The 25,927-nt window shown below is 42.0% G+C and overlaps 1 protein-coding gene across 2 annotated transcripts; it reads left to right on the forward strand.

The window, feature by feature from the left end:
* Positions 1–472: 472 nt before the first annotated feature.
* Positions 473–25,092, forward strand: GCLM (glutamate-cysteine ligase modifier subunit). 2 transcript variants are annotated; one of them, XM_089300345.1, is made up of 8 exons: positions 473–634; positions 994–1,384; positions 6,334–6,399; positions 7,997–8,081; positions 14,485–14,544; positions 16,355–16,557; positions 18,681–18,795; positions 24,386–25,092. In XM_089300345.1, exons 2-8 carry the CDS (start codon positions 1,259–1,261, stop codon positions 24,553–24,555), a joined length of 825 nt encoding a protein of 274 aa, XP_089156471.1. In that variant the 5' UTR covers positions 473–634; positions 994–1,258; the 3' UTR covers positions 24,556–25,092. The 2 variants fall into 2 exon arrangements, with proteins under 2 accessions (XP_089156471.1, XP_017201558.2); XM_017346069.4 differs by lacking the exon at positions 473–634 and having other exon boundaries at positions 837–1,384.
* The last annotated feature ends 835 nt before the right edge of the window (positions 25,093–25,927 follow it).

Genomic DNA, 25,927 nt, shown 5'->3' on the forward strand with positions numbered 1-25,927 from the left:
GAAAGGATCTTCTTTTCCCTTCCTCCCCTTATTCTTTTCAATTTATCCACTGGAATTCACCTCTTTTTTCAGTACTTTCTGTCTCCCTTATGAGAATTTCATTTTGCTTTTTTGTTTTTTTTTTTTTTTACATCGGGTTACCGCCACCCCCATCCCACAACAGAAGTGAAGGTTTCTTTTGGAAAATGTTCAACGTGATGTCGCAAAGTTCTCCAAAAGCGCATTTCATAGGGATGAAGGTTCAGAGCCGCCTTCAAGGCCATGAGTGATGGGCCCGTCTCTGACCTCACGGGCCCCCACGCTCCCTTTGAGGAGAACGCAACCGGAAGTTAACTGCTGCGTGATAGGCTTACGTTATTACCTAATGTTTTATGTCAGGCGTTGTCTCTGGAACTGAAGTTTAAGCTTCTCAAGGACAAAGATTAAGTCTTATTCTTTGGCTTCACACGCTGCCAGCAAACAGCGCCAACCCACAGACCCTGACCGAACAGCTAGAAACAGCGAGCGGCAGTCTGAGCAGCGCAGCAAAAGAAGAGAAGTGGGGGGCTGTTCATTAACACCTGCTTCTGAGAACTAAAACCTGCTGGAATTTCAAAGCCTCGCTGGACACTCGGCCGCCCTTTCAAAAAGGCGGGTAAGGAAATCAGCAGTGAGGAGGCCATTGGCTGGCAGGGAGCCCGCGAGCGCCCGAGGCCCGCGAGAGGCCGAGGCCGCGGCGCCCGGCGCACCGCAGCCTTCTGGCCGGCAGGGGGAGCTGCGGCGCACGCTGCGCCCACAGCAGCAGCAGCAGCACCGCCCCGCTCCCTCCGCCCGCCCGCGCGCCCGCCGCTGGCCCGCCCGCCCGGCGCCACGCCCGCCGCAGGCCGAGGGCCAGTCACCCGCGGGCCGGCGCCCCGCTGCCCATTCGCGCCCCGCCCCTGCCCCGCCGCGGGCCGAGTAACGGTTACGAAGCACTTTCTCGGCCGCGATTTCTGCTTAGTCATTGTCTTCCAGGAAACAGCTCCCTCAGCTTGGAGTCAACTCTCCAGCGGCGGCCGCAGCAGTCGCAGCCACCAGCGCCTCCCGCCCGGGTCGCCGCTCAGCCGCCGTCCGGCCTCGCTCCGCCCGAGCGCAGACCAGGCTCCGGCCGCGCGGGGGTGGCAGCCTCGCGCTCGCTGCTCGGGCCTCGGACGCCGCGTCCTGCGGGGCGGCCGCCTTCGCCGCCTGCCCAGCCACTCGCGGCCCCGTCGCCGCTCGGCCCCCTCGGGCGACCGCTGCCATGGGCACGGACAGCCGCGCGGCCGGGGCGCTCCTGGCGCGGGCCCGCACCCTGCACCTGCAGACGGGGAACCTGCTCAACTGGGGCCGCCTGCGGAAGAAGTGCCCGTCCACGCACAGTGAGGAGGTGAGCGCCGACGCGGGGCAGGCCGCGGGTCGGGCCGGGGGCTCCGGGCGGGAGGGAGCGGCCTCTGGCGAGCGCAGGTGGCCGAGTTCGGGCGCCCGGGGAGGCGCGACCAGGGATCCGGAGCCGCTGCCGAGGGCTGGGCGTCCTGAAAACTTAGCAGGTGCAACTGCACGGCGAGTGGCGCCTGTCTCTGTGCTCACGGCTGATAGCAAAACTCACAGACGTGCTGGAGGCCTCTCCCTGGCCCGGAGGTCGAGAGGGCCTCGGCATCGCTCGGTTCTCTGCCTGCGTCTCGCTCCCTTCCCCCACCTCGTCCAGGTAGGGGGGGTGTGTTAGGAGCTCAGCCTTTGTGAATGAAGTTCTGCCCGCGTTACGCTTCACTTTGAGAATGGTAACCTTAGTTTCTCCATCTCTGGGAGGCAGATGTCTGAGCTCTCAGATTTGGCTTTGGAATAAATAAATTTTTCTTGCCGGAAATTAACCTGCCCCATTTTATTTGCTTAAGGATCATTAGTCGGAGGTGGCAGGTATTAATCTGGATGGACACTAGTTACACGTTTTGGCTGCCCGTGCCTGAGCGCATAATTATCTGTTGGCTGCACAGTTAATTAATTACCGGGGCATATCGGTGGCTTGGCACAATTTTAGTTGTGTTTCTTTTCTTTTTTTTTTTTTTTCAAAAATACCCCTTCAATATGTACAATTGTTGTGTTAATTAAAAATTTTAAAAAATGTGAATAAAGCCAGCATGATCATTTAGGAGCTCTGTGACTTAGGAGAAGTTACCATCTCCAAGTCCGCTTATATGACTTTAGAGTTGGGTGGTGGTGCCTTCCTCATCTAGCTCTCATAATTTATGAAAACGCTGGCCAAACAAACATTTATCTCCCTGACACCTGACAGAAAGAGAAAACAGATCTTGATTAGAGGAAAATTCCTAAGGGTTGTCCTCTTGTAATGCTATCATCCGTGTTTTATGTGAGGTGCTGCAGATAGGCTGAGCGGCACAGGGCCTCTCTCCAGGAGTGCCCTGGCCTGGTGCGCTGGCCTGGTGTTGGGAGTCAGCACCCTTCAGGAGATGAGAAATCTTGGTAGCTTTAATAGGAGCCAGAACCCGTACCACGTTCTCTGTTCAGGTTCCAGCTATTTTTATGTTTTGTTTAAACTACCCCAATTGACTGTTCCCCCCCCACAATAAGTATTTCTGTATTCAGTACATAGACCCCCCCCAATTTCTTCCAGCACTGACGGTGATGACTCAGAACAGCATTTTGCATGTATATTGATAATATTGGGTGAAATTTTCTCCTATGCAGTTAGAACCTGTTCTAAAACAGTGCCTTTCAGAGTGTTGTGATTACAAACACAGGAAGAAATGCTTTGTTAAATGCATTGTTACCTTGCAGTCCAGTTCATAATTATTTATCTACATATGTGTGAGCGTGCTTCAGGAAAGTTTGTGGAAAATGGAATTAAGTTTATTTTGGTGCAAAAAACGTTTTGAAATGCATGCATAGGTTCTTCATAATGCATGTTTTCCATGAACTTTTTGAAGACCCTATGATGTATCGATACATCTGAAACAAAGGTTTCATGATAATATTCACGCTTATAATATATTGTATTCTGATATTTTTCTGTCCTATTTAAATTTTTAAAAACTTCTTAATGCACAATTGGTAAGACATTGTTCAAAGAACTGATTCTGGCCTGTAGTATTTTATGTAAGGTGCTTTATTACAGTAGACAAAACTGAAACTAGAAAACCTTTGAGGGAAACTTGGAGTGGCAGCATACCAAAGGGAAACTATGGCACCCTAGTTAGAGTGGGCGTGTTTCATTTCTGTGTGAAGAAAAACTTTGTAATAACTAGAACCCCAAATTGGGATGTACTACTTGAAACAGTACAATCCCATTGAAGAGATTGAACATACTGAAAGAAAATCACTCATTATTGAGAAAATTTACACATTGAATAAAGAATTAAAATATTTCTTTAAAAACACTCAAAAAATCTCTTCTAGTTCTAACAGATCTTGATTCTCTGCCCAGTTTTTGTGTTACATTGGAATTTTATGAAATCAAAACCATTTTTTAAATGGGCCATTATCCGATTGTTTTGCCGAATTCTTCGTTGTAAGGGGTTTGACAGGGTGAATCATGAGGTGTGTTTTCTATTCTTACATAAGTTCAGATCTACAACTACACTTAATTGTGGAAATCAGTATCTTTGTGATACTGTGTGTGTATGTTAAGAATGAGAGACCAGGAAACAAAAAAGGACAAGGTTAATGTTTAGTCAGCAGTTTTGATAACATAATTTGTAAGATGAAAAATCATTACATTTGTGATATAGCCAATGAATATCTTGTAGAATTGTAACATTAGGCTTTTTTATGGTTTATTCTGATACTTTGTGCATCTCAAGGTTAATTAAAGAAATTATTTTAGGAAAGGGGTGATAACTCTGAAAACATAATTGTCTTCCTGTATTGAGAAGTGTATCAGGAAAGCCAGATGAAAATTGTGGGAAAACTGCAAGAAATTTCCCTCTAGAAAGGTGATGCATTTAATTTGAGCCCAAGCAACTCCTGGTAGAATTGGTGATCTCTACTCTGACCTGCTACCTCAACTCTAAGAATTCTTAAAAGAATATAAACTTGTAATTCAGTCTGGACAGATTATCAACTCATTTTTATCTACTTCCTTAAATTTTATTATAAACACACTATATAAAGTTAAATGTTGGGACTTGAATTCAGGTGGGTTATTGTGGGTAGCACCTAAGTTATTGTGGTGGATTATCTTTTTTTTTTTTTTAAGATTTATTTATTTATTTGAAAGTCAGAGTTACACATAGAGAGAAGGAGAGGCAGATAGAGAGAGAGAGGTCTTCCCTCCGCTGGTTCACTCCCACAATGGGCAGAGCTGTGCCGATCTGAAGCCAGGAGTCAGGAGCTTCATTCTGGGTCTCCCACGCAGGTGCAGGGGCCCAAGGACCTGGGTCATCTTCCATTGCTTTCCCAGGCCATAGCAGAGAGCTGGATGGGAAGAGGAGCAGCCGGGACTTGAACCGGTGCCCATATGGGATGCTGGTGCTTCAGGCCAGGGCGTTAACCCACTGTGCCACAGCAGCGGCCCTGGATTATCAATCTTAACCCAAGAACAGGTGACGCTGCCCATAAATTAATGTCAGCTGTCCCTTGTACCAGTCTATACTGAGAAGCAGTAAATGGCTATGTCAGTTTTTATCATAAGCAATCATGGTTGGGTGATTGTGAGTTCAAAAGTTTAGTGCCTGTTGTTGCTGTTAGGAAAGCGCTTTTGCAATTCAGGGGCTGGCTTCTAGTTACTCATTTCTCTTTTCATTGATTGCCCACAGAGTGCAAAGCACAGTGACCTTGCTTATCTGCAAAGCAGTGATTTCACTGATTAGTGATCCTGAGTCCATCAGTTGAATGAGTGGTAGCACAGTGTATCTTTCCTAATTAATAGAACAGATGCCATTAGAGTGCCTCACATAGAGTCAGCATAAATACAGGTTGAATATTCTTTTTCTGAAGTGTATTCCTTTTCAGAAAGATTTCAGATTTAAGGGGTTTTTTTGGATTCTGGAATGTTTGCATAGACTTTACTGGTTGAGTATCCCTTATCCAAAGATTCCCAAACACCCGAAAGTCAAAAGGGTATTGTGTCAGTGCTCCAAAGCCCTGGATTTCAGAACATTCTAGATTTCGATTGTTTGGATTAGGGAGGCTCAACCTGTATCCTTCTGTGAGTGTTCCATTATACATACCTGGGTCCTCACTCAGTAATTAAATGTACATCTTACTTTGGGCCACTGTCAAAGAAACTTGAAATACATAGACATAAGAAATTTTAAAATGAATAAACACTTGATTGAGTTTACAGCATACTATGATGTTAGTGCAAAAAATTTTTATTCAAGAAAACATTATAGACAGATTGGAGGTATTCCTAAGTGTTAGACAGTGGCTTATGAACTGTCATCATGCCAGTTGACCTCTGAGATATGACTGCCCTGGTGCTACTCAGGCCTTACAGAACATAGCAGGAACTCAGGATACTTGTGAACAGTGCAAGTTCTGGGGAATGGCGCCATGGCACAGCAGGTAAAGTTGCCGCCTGTGATGAGGGCATCCCATGTGGGCACCGATTCCTGTTCTGGCTGCACTGCTTTCAATCCAGCTCCCTGCTGATGCACCTGGGAAAGGTGGCCCAGGTGTTTGGGCCCCTGCCACCCAAATGGGAGACCTGGATGAAGGTTCTGGCTTCAGCCTGGCCCAGTGCTAGCTGTTGTTGCCATCTGGGGAGTGAACCAGTGGGTGGAAGATCTGTCTGTCTGTCTCTTTCTCTCTGTAACTCTTTCAAAACAGATAAATAAATCTTAAAAAAAAATAAAAATTCAGCTGCCCATGGAAAGAGATTGAGTAGGACTAGGACTGAGCTCAGGAGTTTGAGTTTTCAGTGAACACGTGGGTGAATCTGATGTCAGAGTTCTCTGGTCATACTTATTCTCTGTCATTTATTTGTATTTGAGGAATGTAGCAAAGCGGCTTATATGAATTCTGGTCAGGCTTGCTGGGATTCAATCTGAGTTCCTCTGTTTATAAACTTCTTCTTGAATAAGGATTATTTCTTTATGAAGGCTTTTGCATCTCAAAAGTTTATTTAAATTTTCATTAATATAGAAACACTATGAAAATAGCTAGACTACTGTTTTAGGTCAGGAATTTTAAGAGTAGGATAAGAACTTGATTTTAGAATCTGTGCTGAAGGAAATAAACACCTTATAGAATTAAAATGGGTTTGTGTAGTATTTCCTGTTATCTTTCTTCCCCTTTTATCAGACTACTGTATTCTTATTGCGGAAGTACGGCTGGTGTATAGAGCTTGATTAACAGTTTCAAAATGTGTTCCTTCTGCAGCTTCGAGACTGTATCCAGAAGACCTTGAACGAGTGGAGTTCCCAAATCAGCCCAGAGTTGGTGAGGGTGAGTGAAATGTGAACGCAGATGTCGTGCAGGTCAGAGGGGAAGTGAAGTAAGCAGGAAGTAAATTTCCTCACTTCAGGTTCTTCGAGGGAAGTCAAATAAGCAAACACTCAGCTGTGCAAGTCCCTGTGGCTGGCTGGCTGAGACGGAATCCGGGCTGTGTGCGCCCCTCCTCGCCTGGCCGAGGTTAGCATTCTCACATGCAGTTTACACCACAGTTCCTCACTGATCGGTGTTTTCTTTGCAGTTTATATTTGACCTAAGAGGAGAATGGTTATCAAAGAAGAGTTTTGCTTGGTAGATTGCTTTCGGAGAATATCACCCAGTAATATAGTGAAATTAGAAATTACTTGTTAAATGTCAGTTTCTGAAGAAACAGTAAGGAACTTCAGTTCATTAAATGTCATAAATGTTAGCGTACAAAGTCCCCGTCTGTAATTCAGTTCGGCCGAAGGCTCACTTCTCTGTTTCTCTAATTTTTATTTATTTAATTTATTGAAAGAGACAACAACAGATCTCCACTGGTTTACTCCCCACGTGCCTGCAACAGCCAGGGCTGGGCCAGCCTGGTGCAGGACTTGGGAGCTCAGTGTGGATCTCCCATGTGAGTGGTGGGGACCCAGCTACTTGAGCTATCAGCTGCTGCCTCCCAAGGTGCACATTAGTAGGAAGCTGGAGTTGGAAGCCAGGCACTCTGATATGGAATGCATCCTAAGCAGCATCCTCAGCTGCTGTGCCAAATGCCCACCTTCCCCGCTCCTCCCCAACAACAGCTCATTTCAGATTACACAGACTACTCAAAAAATGTGGAAGAGCACAAGTGCTGGAAATCCTTGTTCCTGTGGGCATACTGCAAGTGTGTAACCGGACGGCTACTCTGCAGACGATGATTAATCAGTTTCTGTCTCTGAAATGGCCATTCTATTTGTGCATACTTAGTGTAAACACTTACTGAATCTCTGATATGTGCTAGGTGATGCAGTGTGCTCAAGAATCATGAGAAAACTTAAAACACAAAAGGGGAAGGGAAGGGCAGGCATTGTGACGAAACAGGTTAAGCCACCCCTTGAGACACCTGCATGCCATTTAAGTGTGCCTGGGTTCAAGTCCCATCTCCATTTCCCATCTAGTATACACCCTGGGGGGCAGTAGGTGATGGCTCAGATTCCCAAGTCCCTGCCATCCACATGGGAGACCTAGATGGAGTTTTTGGCTCTTAGCTTCCACTTCAGCCTGACCTACCCCCCACTGTCGCAGAAATCTGGGGAGTGAACTAGTGACTGGAAGATCTGCCTTTCTCTGTCTCACTCCACCTTTAAAAAAAAATTGTTACCTGCTGTACTCACATATCCTTCCCCTGCTTTTATTTATTATCTCCTATTTTTTGGGCATGTAATGTTCTGAGTATTGGATAAAAATACAATACTTTTTCCCCAGAAAAGAGGCACCCACACAGCATCTACCTTACCTCAGAGGCTTGTGAAGGCCATGCAGACCTAGATAAAGACTCCTGTAGTCTCATCAGTTCTCTGCTCCTAGATGGCAGGTGGATAACAGATGATTTTATCATCAGAAACATTGTCTTCATGTGTTGTAGGAGTTTCCAGATGTCTTGGAATGCACTGTATCTCATGCAGTAGAGAAGATAAATCCCGACGAAAGAGAAGAAATGAAAGTCTCTGGTAAAGTCTGGCCTTTACAGTTGATTTGGTTATACAGTGGAAGTGATAGTGAGATGTTGTCACGCATGGAAGTGAGCCTTGCTTTGCTTTTGGTGGTGAGTGACTCAGTCCATATAGTGAGAAATACAAAGATATTTTTAATGTCAAATCTAAGAGGGAGATAGGGAGTCAAGGCTGGCCACCTCAGTGGGATTGGAATAGAACTTCAACCTGGTGTTCTTGCATCACATTAGATAATGTATGCCCCAGAAGGACTAAGGTGGGGGGAATGGAATGGAAAAAGGGAGGGCTTGGGAGCAATGTCTGCCCCAAGCAAAGATCAGCTCTCCCTTCCAGGTGAAATCCTAGGAAGCCTTGCAATATAGAAAGTCTGGGCTACGAGTGGCTTGGAGAAAATGGTGGTGCATATCATACCCTTTCGACAAATGTCATGGGGGACTGCCACATTCCAGAACCTGTGCTAGACTCAAGGAATACAAAAATGAAAACAGGCTGCTCTTGCCCTCTGCTTGGAGTCAGCACAGTGTGCCCATTAAAAGCTTGAGCTTGGCTAGACTGCACTTCCTGAGTGTGCAGCTTATTGGCTGGGAGAATCTTGCACTAGCAAAGTATTTAACCTCTCTGAGCCTCAGTTTCCGCTTCTGTAAAATGGGGATGCATCTGTTTTACAGGATTCTTTGTAAGATGGATGAAATAACAAAAGCAGTACTTAGCACAGTGCTTGCCATGAAGTAAGTGCTAGGTAGCTGTTATTTATTACCATGTTGTTGTGGTTGTTACTATTATTGTTCTCAGATGGACATGGAAGATTATTGATTATTGTTGATTATTAGAATAACAACTACCATTTATTAAGTCTTACTTTGTGCCTGGCACCATACTTGTCACTTTATAAATAGATTTCCTACTACAAGTCTCAAAACAATCCTTTAAAGTAAGTTTGTTATTCCCTGTCATATTTATGTTAATAAATTGACTATTGTCATACAGCCACTGTGTATTTGCCAGGAATCCATCGAGGTATGCCTGGCTCCAGAATCTATTAAATCTTGCTATTAAATCCACATTGCTGTTTGCATGGGAAGGAAGTAAAAGCAACATTCTTTCTGTGCTTGATTTTAATTAACAGGATGTAGGTCCAGCTTGATCTCTTACAAGTTGTCCTCATACCTGTAAGGCTTGAGATTTCTAATCCATGTCAGAATTCTCACCAGGTGAAGAACTTTCCCCTTTCTGACTATTAAGAGAAAGATGGCTGTTTCGCTTGGCACTGTTTTCTGGAGAGAGGAATAGTGGTGGGGGAGGGTTCTCACAGAGTGTATGGGTCTAAGGTTAGACCAGAGTGTTAAAGGTGGCCCTTTATCTCGTTAGGGGAGCTGTGACAGCTTTTGGGTGTAGGAGTAATGCGAGGAAAGCCCTGTTTTAGGAGAAGTGTCCTGCAGTTGAAAGGAAGGAACAGATACAGGAAATGTATAAGAAAATGTGTTGCTTGTATTGAATGCCAGGTGCTTTACATAAGGGTATCTCATTATCCCTATTTCTCTCCATTCCCCTTTCTGATTTCTTTCTTTTCTTTTTCTTTTTTATGTTTATTTATTTGAAAGGCAGAGTTACAGAGAGGCAGAGAGAAAGAGAGAAGTCTTCCATCCTCTGCATCCCCAAATGGCTGCAACAGCCAGAGCTGGGCCAATCCGAAGCCAGGAGCCAGGAGCCAGGCACTTCCTCTAGGTCTCCCACCTGGGTTCAAGGGCCCAAGGACTTGGGCCATCTTCTGCTGCTTTCCCTGGCCATAGCAGAGAGCTGGATTGGAAGTGGAGCAGCCGGGACTAGAACCGGTGCCCATATGGGATGCCGGCACTGCAGGTGGCGGCCTTACCTGCTGTGCTGCAGCACCAGCCCCTCTGATGTTTTTCTTTCTTGCTTTCCTACAGCTCCACCTGTTGGTCTGTTGACTTAATTTAGATTGTTGAACAGTGAATTTACATAAAGTGTATACATATAAGGTTGAATTAAATCAAGCCAAATCCTCAACCTTATATGCATACACTTTATGCATTTACTTTCCTGGTTACAATATAAATACCAATTAACATGTTCTTGGGCAGATATATATTGTGCCCACTAAATTTTTAAAAAGTGTATATATATATATATATATATATATATTTTTTTTTTTTTTTTTTACAGAGGATCAGTTTAGTATGCATTAAGTAAGGATTTCAACAGTTTGCACCCCCATAGAAACACAAAGTGAAATATATTGTTTGAGTACTCGTTATAGCATTAAATCTCAATGTACAGCACATTAAGGACAGAGATCCTACATGAGGAGTAAGTGCACAGTGACTCCTGTTGTTGACTTTACCAATTGACACTCCTGTCTATGGCATCAGTAATCTCCCTATGCTCCAGTCATGAGTTTCCAAGGCTATGGAAGCCCTCTGAGTTCTCCGATTCTTATCTTGTTTAGACAAGCTCATAGTCAAAGTGGAGGTTCTCTCCTCCCTTCAGAGAAAGGTACCTCCTTCTTTGATGGCCTGTTCTTTCCACTGGGATCTGACTCGCAGAGATCTTTTGCCAGAGTGTCTTGGCTTTCCATGCCTGAAATACTCTCATGAGCTTTTCAGCCAGCTCCGAATGCCTTTAGGGCTGATTCTGAGGCCAGAGTGCTATTTAGGACATCTGCCATTCTATGAGTCTGCTGAGATTCTCACTTCCCATGTTGGATCACTCTCCCCTTTATTTACTCCATCAGTTAGCGTTAGCAGGTACTAGACTTGTCTATGTGCTCCCTTTGACTCCCAGTCCCTTCACCATGACCAACTGTGAACTGAAACTGATCACCTGGAACAGTGAGATGGCATTGGTACATGCCACCTCGATGGGATTGAATTGGAATCCCCTGGTATGCTTCCAACTCCACCACTTGGGGCAAGTCAGCCTGAGCATGTCCCAAATTATACATCTCTTCCCTCTCCCATTCCCACCACCATGTTCAACAGGGATCACATTTCAGTTAATTTTCAACACTTAAGAATAACTGTGCATCAATTACAGATCTAAAAAAAGAAAAAAAAAGAAATTATCAACTCCCAACTTGACTCTCACTGGGATTAAACATGACAATAGGTCTGCTCTGATTTCATCATCATTTTAAAAAATCATCTATTATTTTTCACTTTATGTTTCTGTGTGGGAGCAAACTGTTGAAATCCATACTTAATGTATACTAAGCTGATCTTCTGTATATTAAGATAATCGAAAATGAATCTTGATGTGAATGGAAGGGGAGGGGGAGTGGGAAAGGGGAGGGTTGTGGGTGGGAGGGACGGTATGGGGGGAAAGCCATTGTAATCCATAAGTCGTACTTTGGAAATTTATATTCATTAAATAAAAGTTTAAAAAAAAAATAAAAAAAAAAGTGTATATATATATTTATATGTGTGTATATATGGATAGATACCTAAATTCAGTCTGAGTATCTCTTATCCAAAGTGTTTGGGACCAGAATTGTTCCAGATCTCATAGTTTTTTCCAATTTTGGAATATTTTCTTAGAGTTTACAAGTTGAGCATATCTAATTTAAAAATCCAAAATGCTCCAGAATCTGAAAATGTGAATGTCGTGTCAAATCTTAAACAGTTTTGGGTTTGGGAGCATTTTTTATTTTGGTTTTTCAGATTAGGGAAGCTCAACCTATGTTGTCAGGAGAACAGATCATAACTGTTGGTGGTGTGATAAACCATACATATCTTCTGTAAATGTAAGGTAAATAAAATAGAGCAAGATTCACAAACAGGTTATATCTTTTGGCTCATAATCACATTTTTCCTACTCCTCTTTGGGGAATGATTCAGTATAATGTTTAACAAAAAGTTACTGAGATGTTTGTTTTAGCTTTATATTTATGTGATAATAGAAAACTGGAACTGATACCAGAATATTCAAAAAGCAGGAACTCATATACTATATTATATCCAAAAAAATGACATAGTAATGTTCAAGTATTAAAATGAGTCTCTAAAATTGTACATTAAAAATAAAATGCATAGAAATCTAAACAGTAATTGCTTTGGGTGATGAGATTGGCAATTCTTTTTGATCTTTCTACATTGATAAATTTTCCTTATTTCTAAAGTAAGCACATGATTATAAAAAATTCTAAGGCATCAAAATGCTATATAGAAATTATTCTGTAAATTACTACATAAGGATAAAAGAAGTAAAAAGAAAAAAAGTTACATCTTGCTTCATATGACCAAAAACTGGAAGATAATGTCTGAAAATGAAAATGATTACATTGAGGGGCTGGCACTGTGGCACAGTGGGTTAACGCCCTGGCCTGAGGCTCTGGCATCCCATATGGGCGTCGGTTCGAGTCCCGGCTGCTCCACTTCCGATCCAGCTCTCTGCTATGGCCTGGGAAAGCAGTGGAAGATGGCCCAAGTCCTTGGGCCTCTGTACCCGTGTGGGAGACGCAGAGGAAGCTCCTGGCTCCTGGTTTCAGATCGGTGCAGCTCAGGCCATTGTGGCCAATTGGGGAGTGAACCAGCGGATAGAAGACCTCTCTCTCTCTGCCTCTCCTCTCTCTGTGTAACTCTGACTTTCAAATAAATAAATAAATCTTTTTTTAAAAAAAGATTACATTGGGAAAGTGGGGTTGTTGATTTTTTTCTGATTCTCATCATAGCATTCTAATTCAGTCTTTGTATACATTTTATTTTATTGGAGAAAGACTATAGTATGTTTAATTAATGTTTAATTCATAAAAATATACATTTCTAGTAATTTAAGATCCTGCCATACCTTCTTTTGTTTTTTGGAAATTTCATTTTATAATGGAGAAAATAAATGTCATTTTATTTAACATTCATTTTTAAGTTACAGTTATGCCAACATAATCTACTTCTAATGAAAGAAATCTTAGGCCGGCGCTGCAGCTCACTAGGCTAATACTCAGTCTGAGGCGCCGGCACCCCAGTTTCTAGTTCCGGTTGGGGCACCAGGTACTAGTCCCGGTTGCTCCTCTTGCAGTCCAGCTCTCTGCTGTGGCCCAGGAAGGCAGTGGAGGATGGCCCAAGTGCTTGGGCCCTGCACCCGCATGGGAGACCAGGAGGAAGCACCTGGCCCCTGGCTTCAGATCAGCGCAGCGTGCCAGCCATAGCGGCCATTTGAGGGGTGAACCAACGGAAGGAAGGCCTTTCTCTCTGTCTCTCTCTCACTGTCTAACTCTGTCTGTCAAAAAAAAAAAAAAAAAAAAGAAAAGAAAGAAAGAAAGAAAAGAAAGAAATCTTAGTATAATCCTAAAAACATGAATAAATACTTAGTAAGATTTTCTATGTTTCTAAATAAATTATATGCATGATATGCATTTCCAATGAAGAATACCAATATAAGATTCAGGACGTTTGTTTTTCTGCACGAAGATTTAACTACTGTATCACACACATACACCCAACAAGCCCACAAAGCAATAGTGTAGGTAGTGAGAGACCCTTAAAATAAACATGTTTTATATGCCCACAAACAGGCTTTGTTTTAGGCAACAAAATATTTTCAGTCCTTGACATCTTCTCACGTTCACCTAGCACCACAGGTGCAAGGACTTATCAGTAAATGCATATAATCCCATGCTTGAAACCTAAAGCATGCACTGAACTGAATTTATACATTGCCATCTACTCTACTAGGTAGGCAATACATACTTCTAATGTTTTGTACATTAAATTACCCTCCAGCATTTTGAAATTTTAACACTGATGCAAAACAACTTCTGAAAGACTTAGGAAACAAATTCCAAGGTTCACCTCCAGGCTGGTGTGGTTAAGCGGAAAAATGGCAGCAGCCTCAAGGTTCATCCTGAATGAAAATGATATATGTGCATGTCAACCCATGTGAAAAATGCCGGTATACACAGATGGCACAATGAGTCGTACATTTGGAATCACCAGTGCAAATGCATGCACTTGAGGTACTTATTCTTTCCCATGTTCAGGTATAATTATGCGTAGTCATTTCCTCAAGTGCTAAAGATTTCAAACCTGATCAGATAAAAGGATAAAATAAGGATAAAAGTCAGATAAGTCATTAAGAAGTGTAAATATAAGATATTATATAGCTAATTTCAAAGTGCTAGGCTGTTAAGGACATTTATTTAATATTATAGGTTTACATGATACCTTCTAATAAATAGAAAATTAATATTTGCTTTTTGTTTTAACTTTAAAATCACAATGGAAATATATTTTTATATCTTAAAATGAAAGCTATAAAATTACATGAGGAATAGAAAAATAATTCATTCAGGATTATCAATTATCTGTCATCTTTGTAGCAGTGTTAATATTGCATAGTATATGTGTATCCTAATGTAGTAATCAATATTCTTTTCTTTGTCACCAAGCAAAACTGTTCATTGTTGGATCAAACTCTTCATCATCAACTAGAAGTGCAGTTGACATGGGTAAGCAAAGATTTAACTTTTTCTTAATAGTGGGCTTTAAGTTTGTGTAGGTATATTAATTATAACTTGTATTCAAGTCCAAGTAAAAAAGAAAATGAACTGATTGTAATTAGCCTAACTTCTTAAAGTGTCGACATAAAATTCACTTACAGTTCTATTTTGTTATACAAAAGAAATGTAAAAGATACAACAGTAAAATGTTAACATTTAGTTGTATTGTTAATTATATTTATTACATTCTTAACATTTCTTAATCTCATTTACGATCTTAACACTTAATTGTATCCTTAATTTTTAAAAAAAGATTTATTTATTTGAAAGAATTACAGAGAGAGAGGGAGATACAGAGAGAGATCATCCCTCTGATGGTTTACTCCCCCGATGGCCACAACTGCCAGAGCTGGGCTAGGCAGAAGTCAGAAGCCAGGAACTCTATGTGGATCTCCAGTGTGGGTTTAGGGGCCCAAACACTTGGGCCATCCTCCGCTGCTTTTCCCAGGCACATTAGCAGGAAGCTGGATTGGAAGTGGAAGAGCCACAACATGAACCTATGCCCCTGTGGGATGCCAGTGTTATAGGCAGTGATTTTACATGCTGTGTTACAACACCAGCCCCCATATTCTTATTTCCTAATCATTCTTACCCCTTTTAGTGCTGTAGCTGAGGTGCCAAAACCACCACCACAAATAAACAAGTTTTTCAGCACTTCATTTGGTTATTGTGCTATCATAGTTATTTAAGTTTTCCCTTTAAACATTCTTCCAGTATTTATATATGTTAAAAACTTAAATAAATTAGCTTTTCAATATAAATGCAGAATGAACGATAATCATTTAAAATAAATTCTTGAATTATTTTTATAGAAATTAAGAAATGGTGTGGGCATTGTGGCATGGCAGATTAAGCTACTGCTTAGGACACCTGCATCCCATAGCGGAGTCCTGCCTCCACTTCTAAACCAGCTCCTTGCTAATGCATCCCTAGTGCTTGGGCCCCTGCCACCCATGTGGGAAACCCAAATGGAGTTTCTGGCTCCTGGCTTCATGGCTTCAGCCTGCCTTGGCCCCAGCTGTTGTGGGCATTTGGACAGTGAACCAGAGGATGGAGGCATTTTTTTCTCTCTCTCCCTTTTCCCTGCCATCCCTTCCTCCCTTCCATCTTCCTCTCTATGTCACACTGCCTTTCAAATAAATAAACTTTTAAAAGTTGATACGTTGCCTACCTCTGCAGCAGATGATAGCATAAGTGCCTGGGCCCACTGGCTGTTGGGGCCATTTGGGGAATGAATCAGCAGATGGAAATTTCTCTCTCTCTTGCTTTCATTCTGTTCTCCCTCCCTGATGCTCTGCCTTTCACAGAAATCAATAAATCTTTTTAAAAATTACAGATTAAGTCATAAATTCAGTTTTTCATAGTCGCAAGCTTATTCTTGGCCATGACTACCAGTTACAGAATAAATATTAGATTGGAATTCTTGTGATCATCCATATGAGATACTAGTGAGCAAGTAGAACTAGGGAAGACCATTTTATGAAGATAAGTAGGCTACCAAAAAATGCTGGGGCCTAGGAGACAAGAAGAAAGCCTGCCTCCCAGAAAAAGATTCACTGCCTGCCATCAGAGAAGCAGGTGGACGGGTAGTCAGAATTTACTAAAAGAGGGGAATGTCCTAATGAAAGGTGAATTCTGAAGGCTATTAGACAGAAAACTAGCAAATGACATGGACAGAATCCAGGGGGATGCTGTGAGCACTTGGAAGTATTTGTTTTTACTAGGTAACAGTTCTCTCCTTTACCTTCTCTCCCATCAGCCTGTTCCGTCCTCGGGGTGGCACAGCTGGATTCCGTGATCATTGCTTCACCTCCTATTGAAGATGGAGTTAATCTCTCCTTGGAACATTTACAGCCTTACTGGGAGGAATTAGAAAGCCTAGTACGAAGCAAAAAGATTGTTGCCATAGGGACCTCTGATCTGGACAGAACACAGTTGGAGCAGCTCTATCAGTGGGCACAGGTAAGGGCGCTCCATCAGCAACCCATGGGAGGAGCCTGCCTCGTTCAGCCTCAGCTGCACACTACAGAGCATCGAACACATAGTGGGCACTGACTGCTTCAAGTGTGGGTTTTATCTGATGCATTAGGGTTTTTAAAATGTGTCTAATTGGGGCCAGAGCCGTGGCTCACTTGGTTTATCCTCCACCTGTGGTGCAGGCATCCCATATGGGTGCTGGGTTCTAGTCCTGGCTGCTCCTCTTCCAGTCCAGCTCTCTGCTGTGGCCCGGGAAGGCAGTGGAGGATGGCCCAAGTGCTTGGGCCCTGCACCCACATGGGAGACCAGGAAGAAGCACCTGGTTCCTGGCTTTGGATCGGCGCGGTTCCGGCTGTAGCGGCCATTTGGGGGGTGAACCAACGGAAGGAAGACCTTTCTCTCTGTCTCTCTCTCACTAACTCTGCCTGTCAAAAAAAAATGACAAAAATAAAAGAAAATGTGTTGCAACTTTCAAAGCCAAATGAACAAAGGCTATTTCCCTCAGTTTTACTTACATGTTGAGAATATTACATTTTTATTTAGGTATTCTTGGGCCTTGGCTGTAATTTCCTAAGTAAGGGAATACTATTTATAGCCAATACTTTTCTGTTACCTAAAGATATGTAAGCCTCTCAGTTCATACAGCTTGGTAAGGAGTGCACTGTGGCACAGCACTTCAGGCTGCCTGCTTGGGATGCCAGGGTCCCCTATCAGAATGCTGGCTCAAGTCATGCTTGGGAACCAGTGGATAATGTACCTGCCACCCAAACCAAGTTCCTGGCTCCTGGCTTCAGCTTGGCTCGGTCCCTGCTATTCCTGCCATTTGGGGAGCGAACCAGCTGATGGAAGATCTTTCCGTGTGATTCTCCATCTCTCTCTGTCATTGTGACTTTCAAACAGACCTTTAAAAAAAAAAAAAAGTAACTGCCACCACTCTCTGGTCTATTAAACTACAAAATTATTAGGAAAGTAACTTACTAGTATTTTACATAGATTTCTTTATTCATTTTATTATTTATATAAAGGGAGAAAATTGTCATGTATTTCATATACACAGTTTTAAGATCCTAATGATATTTCCTTTTACTTCATCCTTGGCTACTTCCTTTTCAGAGTTTCTTACAGGTAGGAAAACCCTGGAAGAAGTGTTACCCTTTCTCCCTTTGACTTAGTGATGACAGCCAAAATGTGCCAAAAAAGTGCTGCAGCGACTTGGAGGACCCAGAATGTACATATTACTTTTGTGTTAAAATATATATATGTATAATTAATACATGATACATTAATGATATAATAGCAATATCAAACATGTTGATAAAAATACATAAAAAATATTTGTTAACCAGTGAAGCTATAGGAAATTATCTTATTTTCCTCTTTCAAAATGTGTCTGATTAACAGCCATTGTTTAAAGATTTATTTGTTTATTTGAAAAACAGAGTTACAAGGGTGGTGGGAATTAGAGATCTTCCATCCACTGGTTCACTTCCCAGATAACTGAAATGGCCAGGGCGGGGCCACGCGAAACCCAGAGGCTAGAATTCCATCTGAGTCTCTCATGTGGGTTCAGGGACCCAAGTACTTGGGCTTTCTTCTGCTTTCCCAGGCAAATTAGCAGGAAATTGGATCGGAAATGGAGCAGTCAGGGCTCAAACCAGGGCTTATATGGGATGCCGGTGTTGCAAGTTGCAGCTCAACCCACTGTGCCATAACGGCAGCCCTGCCACGTTCATATTTTAGCATTAAATATGCTTATTTGTATGGATCCTTTAACTTTAAGACATAGTTCCTCTTGTAGTTGAAATCATCTCACTTGGACTCATGTTTGTTTCCACAGCAAATGTATTGGATTGCTCAGTGGCTCTAGCAGGATACTTTAATAGTATCACACAGGCCTTTTCCTTCTCCTGTAGATATTTTTCCTTTCCCTGTCAACCACTAACATGGGTTAGAAAAGCATAGATTAATGAAGATATTCATGGGGAAGCAGTTTATAAATTTCAGGTACTGTAGAATATGATTTTTCATGTTTTGTAATTCTTTGCTTATTTTTACTTTGGGTATTGCTAAATTCAGTAGAAAATTCATTATTTTACTTTCCCTTGTAGGTGAAACCAAACAGTAACCAAGTTAACCTTGCATCCTGCTGTGTGATGCCACCTGATCTGACTGCATTTGCTAAACAATTTGATATACAGCTGTTGACTCATAATGATCCAAAAGGTGAGCCTGGTATTTTCATTTACAGGGAATGATCATGAGCTTTCATTTGGCAAAAAGCACTCCTGTTGAAATTTAAGTGTGTATAGTGATAATCAACAGTCAGTCCAAAACATATGCCTTCATTTTTACCTTTGCACAGAATGGGGAAAAGATGAAGCGATCATTTCCTGAACACCTGGTCTGAGGTTACGTGACACCCTAAATAAATAGGAATAAATATATTCTTGTCTAGTGTGGCCAAGATTGGATCAGTGAGCTACTTAATTAAACAGGATAAAAACCTGGAAATAGAGGCAGATAGAATTAAACTTGAAGCAACATGAGCATCTTAGGATAGGTAATTGATTAGGTGTTTTCTTAACTATTACTATCAAGATATGTGCTTGATGTTAATCAGAAACTGAGAATGACTGACCTGCCGTTTAAAATCAACATTTTACAACATAACTAGAATAACAGGAACAGAGTGTTTAATATGACTTGCAAACGCTCTCTCTGCCTCACTCTACCTTTCAAATAAATAAATAAAACTATTTTAAAAAGTCACTTTAGTGAGAAATCTAACAAAGGCTACAGTGCTGATTTATCCTGAAATATGTTGTTTAAATATAGCTTTCTGTACATTGGCACGCATAGCATCTATCTGTTTACTTTGGGGAGACTCTCCTGGCAGTGACTGATGCCTAGTATTTTATTTCCATATATCTAAATATTGGCAGATTACGTGCTAAGACGTCATTGTTGAGCCAAAATATATTGTATATGAATATAAGGAAAGAGATTTAATCCTTTTTGGTATGTTCTTGTATTACAGGCATTTTGACAATTAGTTGTGTGTTTTTGGTTTTTTTTTACTAGATTTACTAATTTATTTCAGAGGTAGAGTTATAGACAGAGAGGAATCTTGAGTCCGCTGGTTCACTCACCAGGTGGCCGCAACTGCCAGAGTTCGGTAGATCCGAAGCCAGGAGCCAGGAATTTCCTTGGGGTCTCCCACATGGGTGCAGGGGTCCAAGCATTTGAGCCATCTTAGTTGCTTTCCCAGGCCATTAGCAGGGAGCTGGATAGGAAATGGAGCAGCCGGGACTCGAACAGGGGTCCACATGGGATGATGGCACTGCAGGCAGAGGCTCAACATACTACACCACGGCACAGGCCCAAGTTTATTTGTTTTTGAGATTTATTTGTGGGACCGGGACTGTGGCATAGAGGGTAAAGCTGCTCCCTGCAGTGCCAGCATCCCATATGGGTGCTGGTTCGAGTCCCGGCTGCTCCACTTCCAATCCAGCTCTCTGCTTATGGTCTGGGAAAACAGTAGAAGATGGTTCAAGTCCTTGGGCCCCTGATCCATGTGGCAAGCCCAGAAGAAGCTCCCAGCTCCTGGTTTCAGATTGGCCCAGCTCTGGCTGTTGTGGCCATTTGAGGAGTAAACCAGTGATGGAAGACTTCTCTCTCTCTCTCTCTGCCTCTGCCTCTCTGTAACTCTGCCTTTCAAATAAATAAATGTTTTTTTAAAAAGATTTATTTATTTGTTTGAAAGGGTTATGGGGCAGGATGGGAGAGAGAAAGATCTTCCATCCACTGGTTCACTCCCCAAGTGGCAACAATGGCCAGAGCTGAACCAGGCTGAAACCAGGAGCCGGGAGCTTCTTCCTGGTCTCCCATGTGGGTGGCAGGGACCCAAGCACTTGGGCCACCTTCCACTGCTTTTTCCATGCCATTATCAGGGAACTGTATAGGAAGTGGAGCAGCCAGGATACATACTGGTGCTCATATAAGAAGCTGGCACCTAGTGGTTTTTTTTTTGTTTTTTGGTTTTTTTTTTTTTTTTTTTTTTGCTTCTAAACATTTTGGTTAGAATTAGTAGACTAATCTGGCAATGAATCTCTAGACACTTTAATCCATACTGAAGTTTTTCTTAATTGGTTGTGTTTACTCATTCTAAAGAATTAATGTAGTTGAATTTTTTTAAAAGATTTATTTATTTATTTGAAAGGCGGAGTTAGAGAGGGAGTGAGAGACACAGAAAGAGAGATATTCCATCTGCTAGTTCACTCCCTAAATAGCCAGAATAACCAGAGCTGGGCCAGTTGGAAGCCAGGAGCCAGGAGCTTTTTCTGGGTCTCCCATGTGGGTGCAAGGGCCCAAGTAATTGAGCCATCTTCTGCTGCTTTCCTGGGTGCGTTAGCAGGAAGCTGGATCAGAAGTGGAGCAACCGGGACTCAAACCGACACCTATTAACATGCCAGCACCATAGACAGCAGCTTTACCCAGTAAGCCACAGCACTGGCCCCAGTTGAATTATTTTTTAAGTATGTTGTCAATGAGTAGGATAATTTTCTGAATTTGTTGTCTTTTCTTTTATAATTTTTAAGCTCCGGGTTGTAAAACATTTAACTATGCTTCCTATCTAAGATAGAATTTTTATTGATAAGTCCCCTGAAGTTCTACAGCCTCCATTCTAAAATTACCCTTACTCCTCAGAATGGGTTTATTTTTTTATTACCCTTTGTCCTGGAGGTTGTAGTACAGTTTAACTACAGTCAGGGTGAAATTGTGAAGGAGGTGATCCTGACAAGGCCTTTCCCCTTTTTAATCGCCTCCCCTCCACAACTCCCATTAACTCTATCCTGGATGATGCCCCATTGCCTCAGGGTCCTCATCTCTGTTAGTCTGGTAACCAATACCACGTCAATACTACTTTTCTAAGGAGACACTTGCATTCTGTTTATGGAAAGCTGTATACTAGTTACATGTTGTGGGGAAGTTACTTAGCTTCTAGAAGTTCCTCAGTTTCCTCATGCAGAAGAGACTGATAGTGTCTACCTCGTAGGGTTAACATGAAATAAATGAGTTAATATACCTGAAGCACTCAGAAAAGTGTTTGCAAGTGACAATTACTAACCATGGCTGGGTGTTCACTGTTGACGCTACTCAAGTATCCCAGCGGTGCATTTGGGGGTGGCAGGTCTTTCGGCACTCCCAAATTACACTGAGTGGAAAATTGCGTAATCCCAATCCATCCTGACTCCCATGGCATCTTTCCATAGTGCTTGATTCAGTCACCAGATGTTTGTGGACCTACTGTATGCCTGGGTTTCCAGAGAAACAGTAATAAGCCAAATGAATCCCAACCCTCATGGACTTTTTATTCTAGTGGGAGGAGACAGACAATAAAATATGTGTTAAAAGTGATTAAGTGGCTAAAATATGCGCTATAGAGAAAAGTTGGCTGAGGGAGAAAGAGTGTCTGGGTTACGAGCTATTGTTTTATATGGGATGGTCAGGGAGGCCTTGCTCTTGGGGTATTGTTAATCAGAGACTTGTAAGTGCTTGAGGTTTTCAGGATATAGCAAGGAGGCCCAAGAAGAGGTAGTGAGGAGGGGAGTATGGCCTCAGTAGAGGCCTTGCATAGAAATCTGGAATTAGAAAGTAACAGGCTTGTCAGAAAATGCAAGTTAAAAGATATCCATTGGCAAAGATTTTTAAATTATTGCTGGTGCTTATGAGGATAGTTTAAGATCAGCAGTCACAGTTATCAACTGCTCGTGGAAGTGTAAAGCACAGATTTTCTGGAAAGCAGTCCCAGTAATTTTTTTTTTTTTTTTTTGACAGACAGAGTGGACAGTGAGAGAGAGAGACAGAGAGAAAGGTCTTCCTTTGCCGTTGGTTCACCCTCCAATGGCCGCCACGGCTGGCGCGCTGTGCTGATCCGATGGCAGGAGCCAGGTGCTTCTCCTGGTCTCCCATGGGGTGCAGGGCCCAAGCACTTGGGCCATCCTCCACTGCCTTCCCTGGCCACAGCAGAGAGCTGGCCTGGAAGAGGGGCAACCGGGACAGAATCCGGCGCCCCGACCAGGACTAGAACCCGATGTGCCAGCGCCGCAAGGCAGAGGACTAGCCTAGTGAGCCACGGCGCCGGCCGGCAGTCCCAGTAATATTTTTAAAAGAAAAGTTTATTTTGGTGCAAAAAAAATTTGAAATCCATGTACACCAAGTTTCTTCAAAAAGTTCATGCAGGACCAGCACTGTGTCAGAGCAGGTTAAGCCACTGCCTGCCATGCCAGCATCCTATATGGGTGCCAGTTCAAGTCTCAGCTGGTGTACTTCCCATCCAGCTCTCTGCTAATCCTCCTGGGAAAGTGGCAGAAGATGGTTCAAGTACTCAAGCCTCTGCACCCAACTGGGAGATCCAAGAGTAGCTCCTGGCCCAGCCCTGGCCATTGTAGCCATTTGGGATGTGAACCAGCAGATGGACAATCTCTGTGTCTCTATCTCTCTATAACTCTGCCTTTTAAATAAATAAACCTTTTCTTAAGAAATTTCATGGAGTATGTATTTTATGAAAAAATTATGCATGGATATCAAATTTTGTTTGCACCAAAATAAACTTATAATTCCATTTTTCCGTGAATTTTTTAAAAAGATCTTTATTTGGGCCGGCGTTGTGGCATAGTGGGTAAAGCTGCTGCCTGCAATGGCAGCATTCCATATGGGCACCGGTTCAAGTCCTGGCTGCTCCACTTTCAATCCAGCTCTCTGCTTTGGCCTGGGAAAACAGTAGGGAGTGGCCCAAGTTATTGGGCCCCTGCACCTGTGTGGGAGACCCAGAAAAAGCTCCTGGTTTTGGATCGGCCCAGCTCTGGCTGTTGTGGTCATTTGGGGAGTGAACCAGTGGATGAAAGACTCCCCCCCTCCCCTGCCTCTCTGTAACTCTGCTTTTCAAATAATAAATAAATCTTAAAAAAAGCTTTATTTATGTATTCAAAAGGCAGAGTGATGGGGGTGAGGCTGGGAAGAGTACAGATATTCCGTCCACTGGTTCACTCCCCAAATGCCCACAACAACCAGTGTTGAGCCAGGACAAATCCAGGAACCTGGAACTCTATCCAGGTCTCCCACTTGGGTGACAGGAGCCCCAATACTTAGGCCATCATTCCTTGCATTCTGGGGACATTAGCAGGGAGTTAAATCAGAAGCAGAGCAGCCAGGACTTGAACTGGCTCTAATCACTCTAATATGGGATGCTGGCATCACAAGTGGCAACTTGACCCATTGCATCACAGTGCTGGTCCCTCCATGAGCTTTTTGAAGTACCTTTGTATATGTCCATATACATATCTATATGGATATATGTGTAGGTCTGTATACACACACAGAGACACACACACACACACACTATATATATATATGTGCATGTATGTATGTATGTATATATGGAGAGAGTTATACACAAAGAAAACAGTTGTAAGGAGATGGCAGAGGAAATGATGTGGCATCTCTGACAGGATTATGAGTGACTCTTTCTATGTTGCCATGTTCTCCCTGGCTGTATGTGAGAATCCCCTGGAGATCTTCAGATACTACAAATATCCAGGCTCCACTCACCAGCTATCCAGGGTCCAGGTATAGATACTTCTCAGAAAACTGCCTGGATATGTGTGGTATTCCGGTTCAGATTCATAGTGCACATGAAAGATGAGCATCGTTTATATTCAGCTATGTTGTATTTCAGTGCTTACCTGCATAGTGGAGTGCTATGTTGTCAGATTTAATACTTTGGTTTTGTTGTTGTTGTTGTTTGTCTTAGAACTACTTTCTGAAGCAAGTTTCCAAGAGGCTCTTCGGGAAAGCATCCCTGACATCCAAGCACACGAGTGGGTGCCACTGTGGCTATTGCGCTATTCGGTCATTGTGAAAAGTAGAGGAATTATCAAATCCAAAGGCTACATTTTACAAGCTAAAAGGAGGGGTTCTTAACTATGACTTGGGATCGTAACCCACTAACCTGGCTTTTCCTTGAATATAAGATAAAATTGAGATGTGCAAAAATCTGGTTACTGCCTCTACAGTGTCATTGAGGCAGATCTTCAGTTGTTTGACAGTATGTTCTCTGTCATGTTTTGAATACTTCTCTTGCCTCCACATCAGTCCACTCACATGAACCACTGTATTGTTTTCATTAAACTATTGTTTTCTTACTGAAATTGCCTATAAAGAAAATACTTGCAATATATATTTTCCTTTATTTTTATGACTAATAGAAATCAAGAAAATTTGTTGTTAGATATATTTTGGCCTAGGCATCAGGGTAATGTATATACATATTTTTTATTTCCAAAGTAATTCATTGCTTCTTACTCTGTAGTATAACTAAGCAATTTAATTACAGTTGTTAAAACTGAAATACTGAAAGATATTTTTCCTGTCATTGATAAAATAATTATAATCTCAGAGTAACTGGAGTAGCTGGGATCTACTAGTAGTGTAAATAAAATTCATTCTTCAATACATGAATGGCAACTTAATTTTTTTGTGTGTCCTTGTTTATGTTTAATGATCCAATCATGTATTGTGCCATATTTTCTCTTCTTGTTATTTTTTTAAAAAAAGGAAACCAAAAGCTCTGAAATTACTGTTTAGTGATTTGTATAAAAGCAACTACTGTTACCTCCAGATTCTTTTTAATTCTTGGTGCATCCTTAGTATATTGCTGCTCCCTCAAAAATATTCAGTGTTTTGCATTTACCATGTGATGGGGCACTGTGGGCTCTGGAGAGAGGAGCCACAGAGATGCAATTTAAGAATCAGTTGAGTAAAATATGTGATACTTGTATTCCATTAATACCTGATTAGGAGGGGCTAAGCCAGAAAAGGATAGAAATGTGTTTAATTCAGGACCAGCATTGCCTAATTAAATAATGTTGTTTGGGATACGATCTTAGCTGTTGTTTAGCGGAGCAATGTAACCAAAACTTTAGAGCTAGAAGAGACTATAGATCATTTAGTATAATTCTTCCTTAGTTTAATAATTAAACTAATTTTATTAAGTTGCACATAAAAAAACCTGTGAGCATAGACTTCCTTAATTCTGTAAATTTGTATATATAACCCAAATAGTTTAGAGAACTTCTTTTAAAATATCTTGTATTTCATATTTGTTAACCATAGGCCTTTATAAAACTAATTTTGCTCCAGTTTTTTTTTTAGTTTATGTAAAAGAGCTACAGTTTCATATTCAAAATAAATAGAAATAGACCCTTTTTAAAGTAAGGCTTTGTAGTTGGTTTGATAATTTAATCATTCTAATTGCAATGTAAAATCAGCAGATTTATTTACTAAAATGTGTTTA

The sequence above is a fragment of the Oryctolagus cuniculus genome, chromosome 7, assembly GCF_051225735.1.
Source record: "Oryctolagus cuniculus isolate XC-2025 breed Fujian yellow rabbit chromosome 7, ASM5122573v1, whole genome shotgun sequence".
NCBI classification, from domain to species: domain Eukaryota; kingdom Metazoa; phylum Chordata; class Mammalia; order Lagomorpha; family Leporidae; genus Oryctolagus; species Oryctolagus cuniculus.

Bases quoted from the DNA above. Each gene is read 5' to 3' on its own strand.
- GCLM (XM_089300345.1), top strand. From the start codon at position 1,259: ATGGGCACGGACAGCCGCGCGGCCGGGGCGCTCCTGGCGCGGGCCCGC. The intron at 8,082-14,484 runs GTAAAGTCTGGC...TTTGTCACCAAG, and splicing joins AGAAGAAATGAAAGTCTCTG to CAAAACTGTTCATTGTTGGA. The intron at 16,558-18,680 runs GTAAGGGCGCTC...TTTCCCTTGTAG, and splicing joins AGCTCTATCAGTGGGCACAG to GTGAAACCAAACAGTAACCA.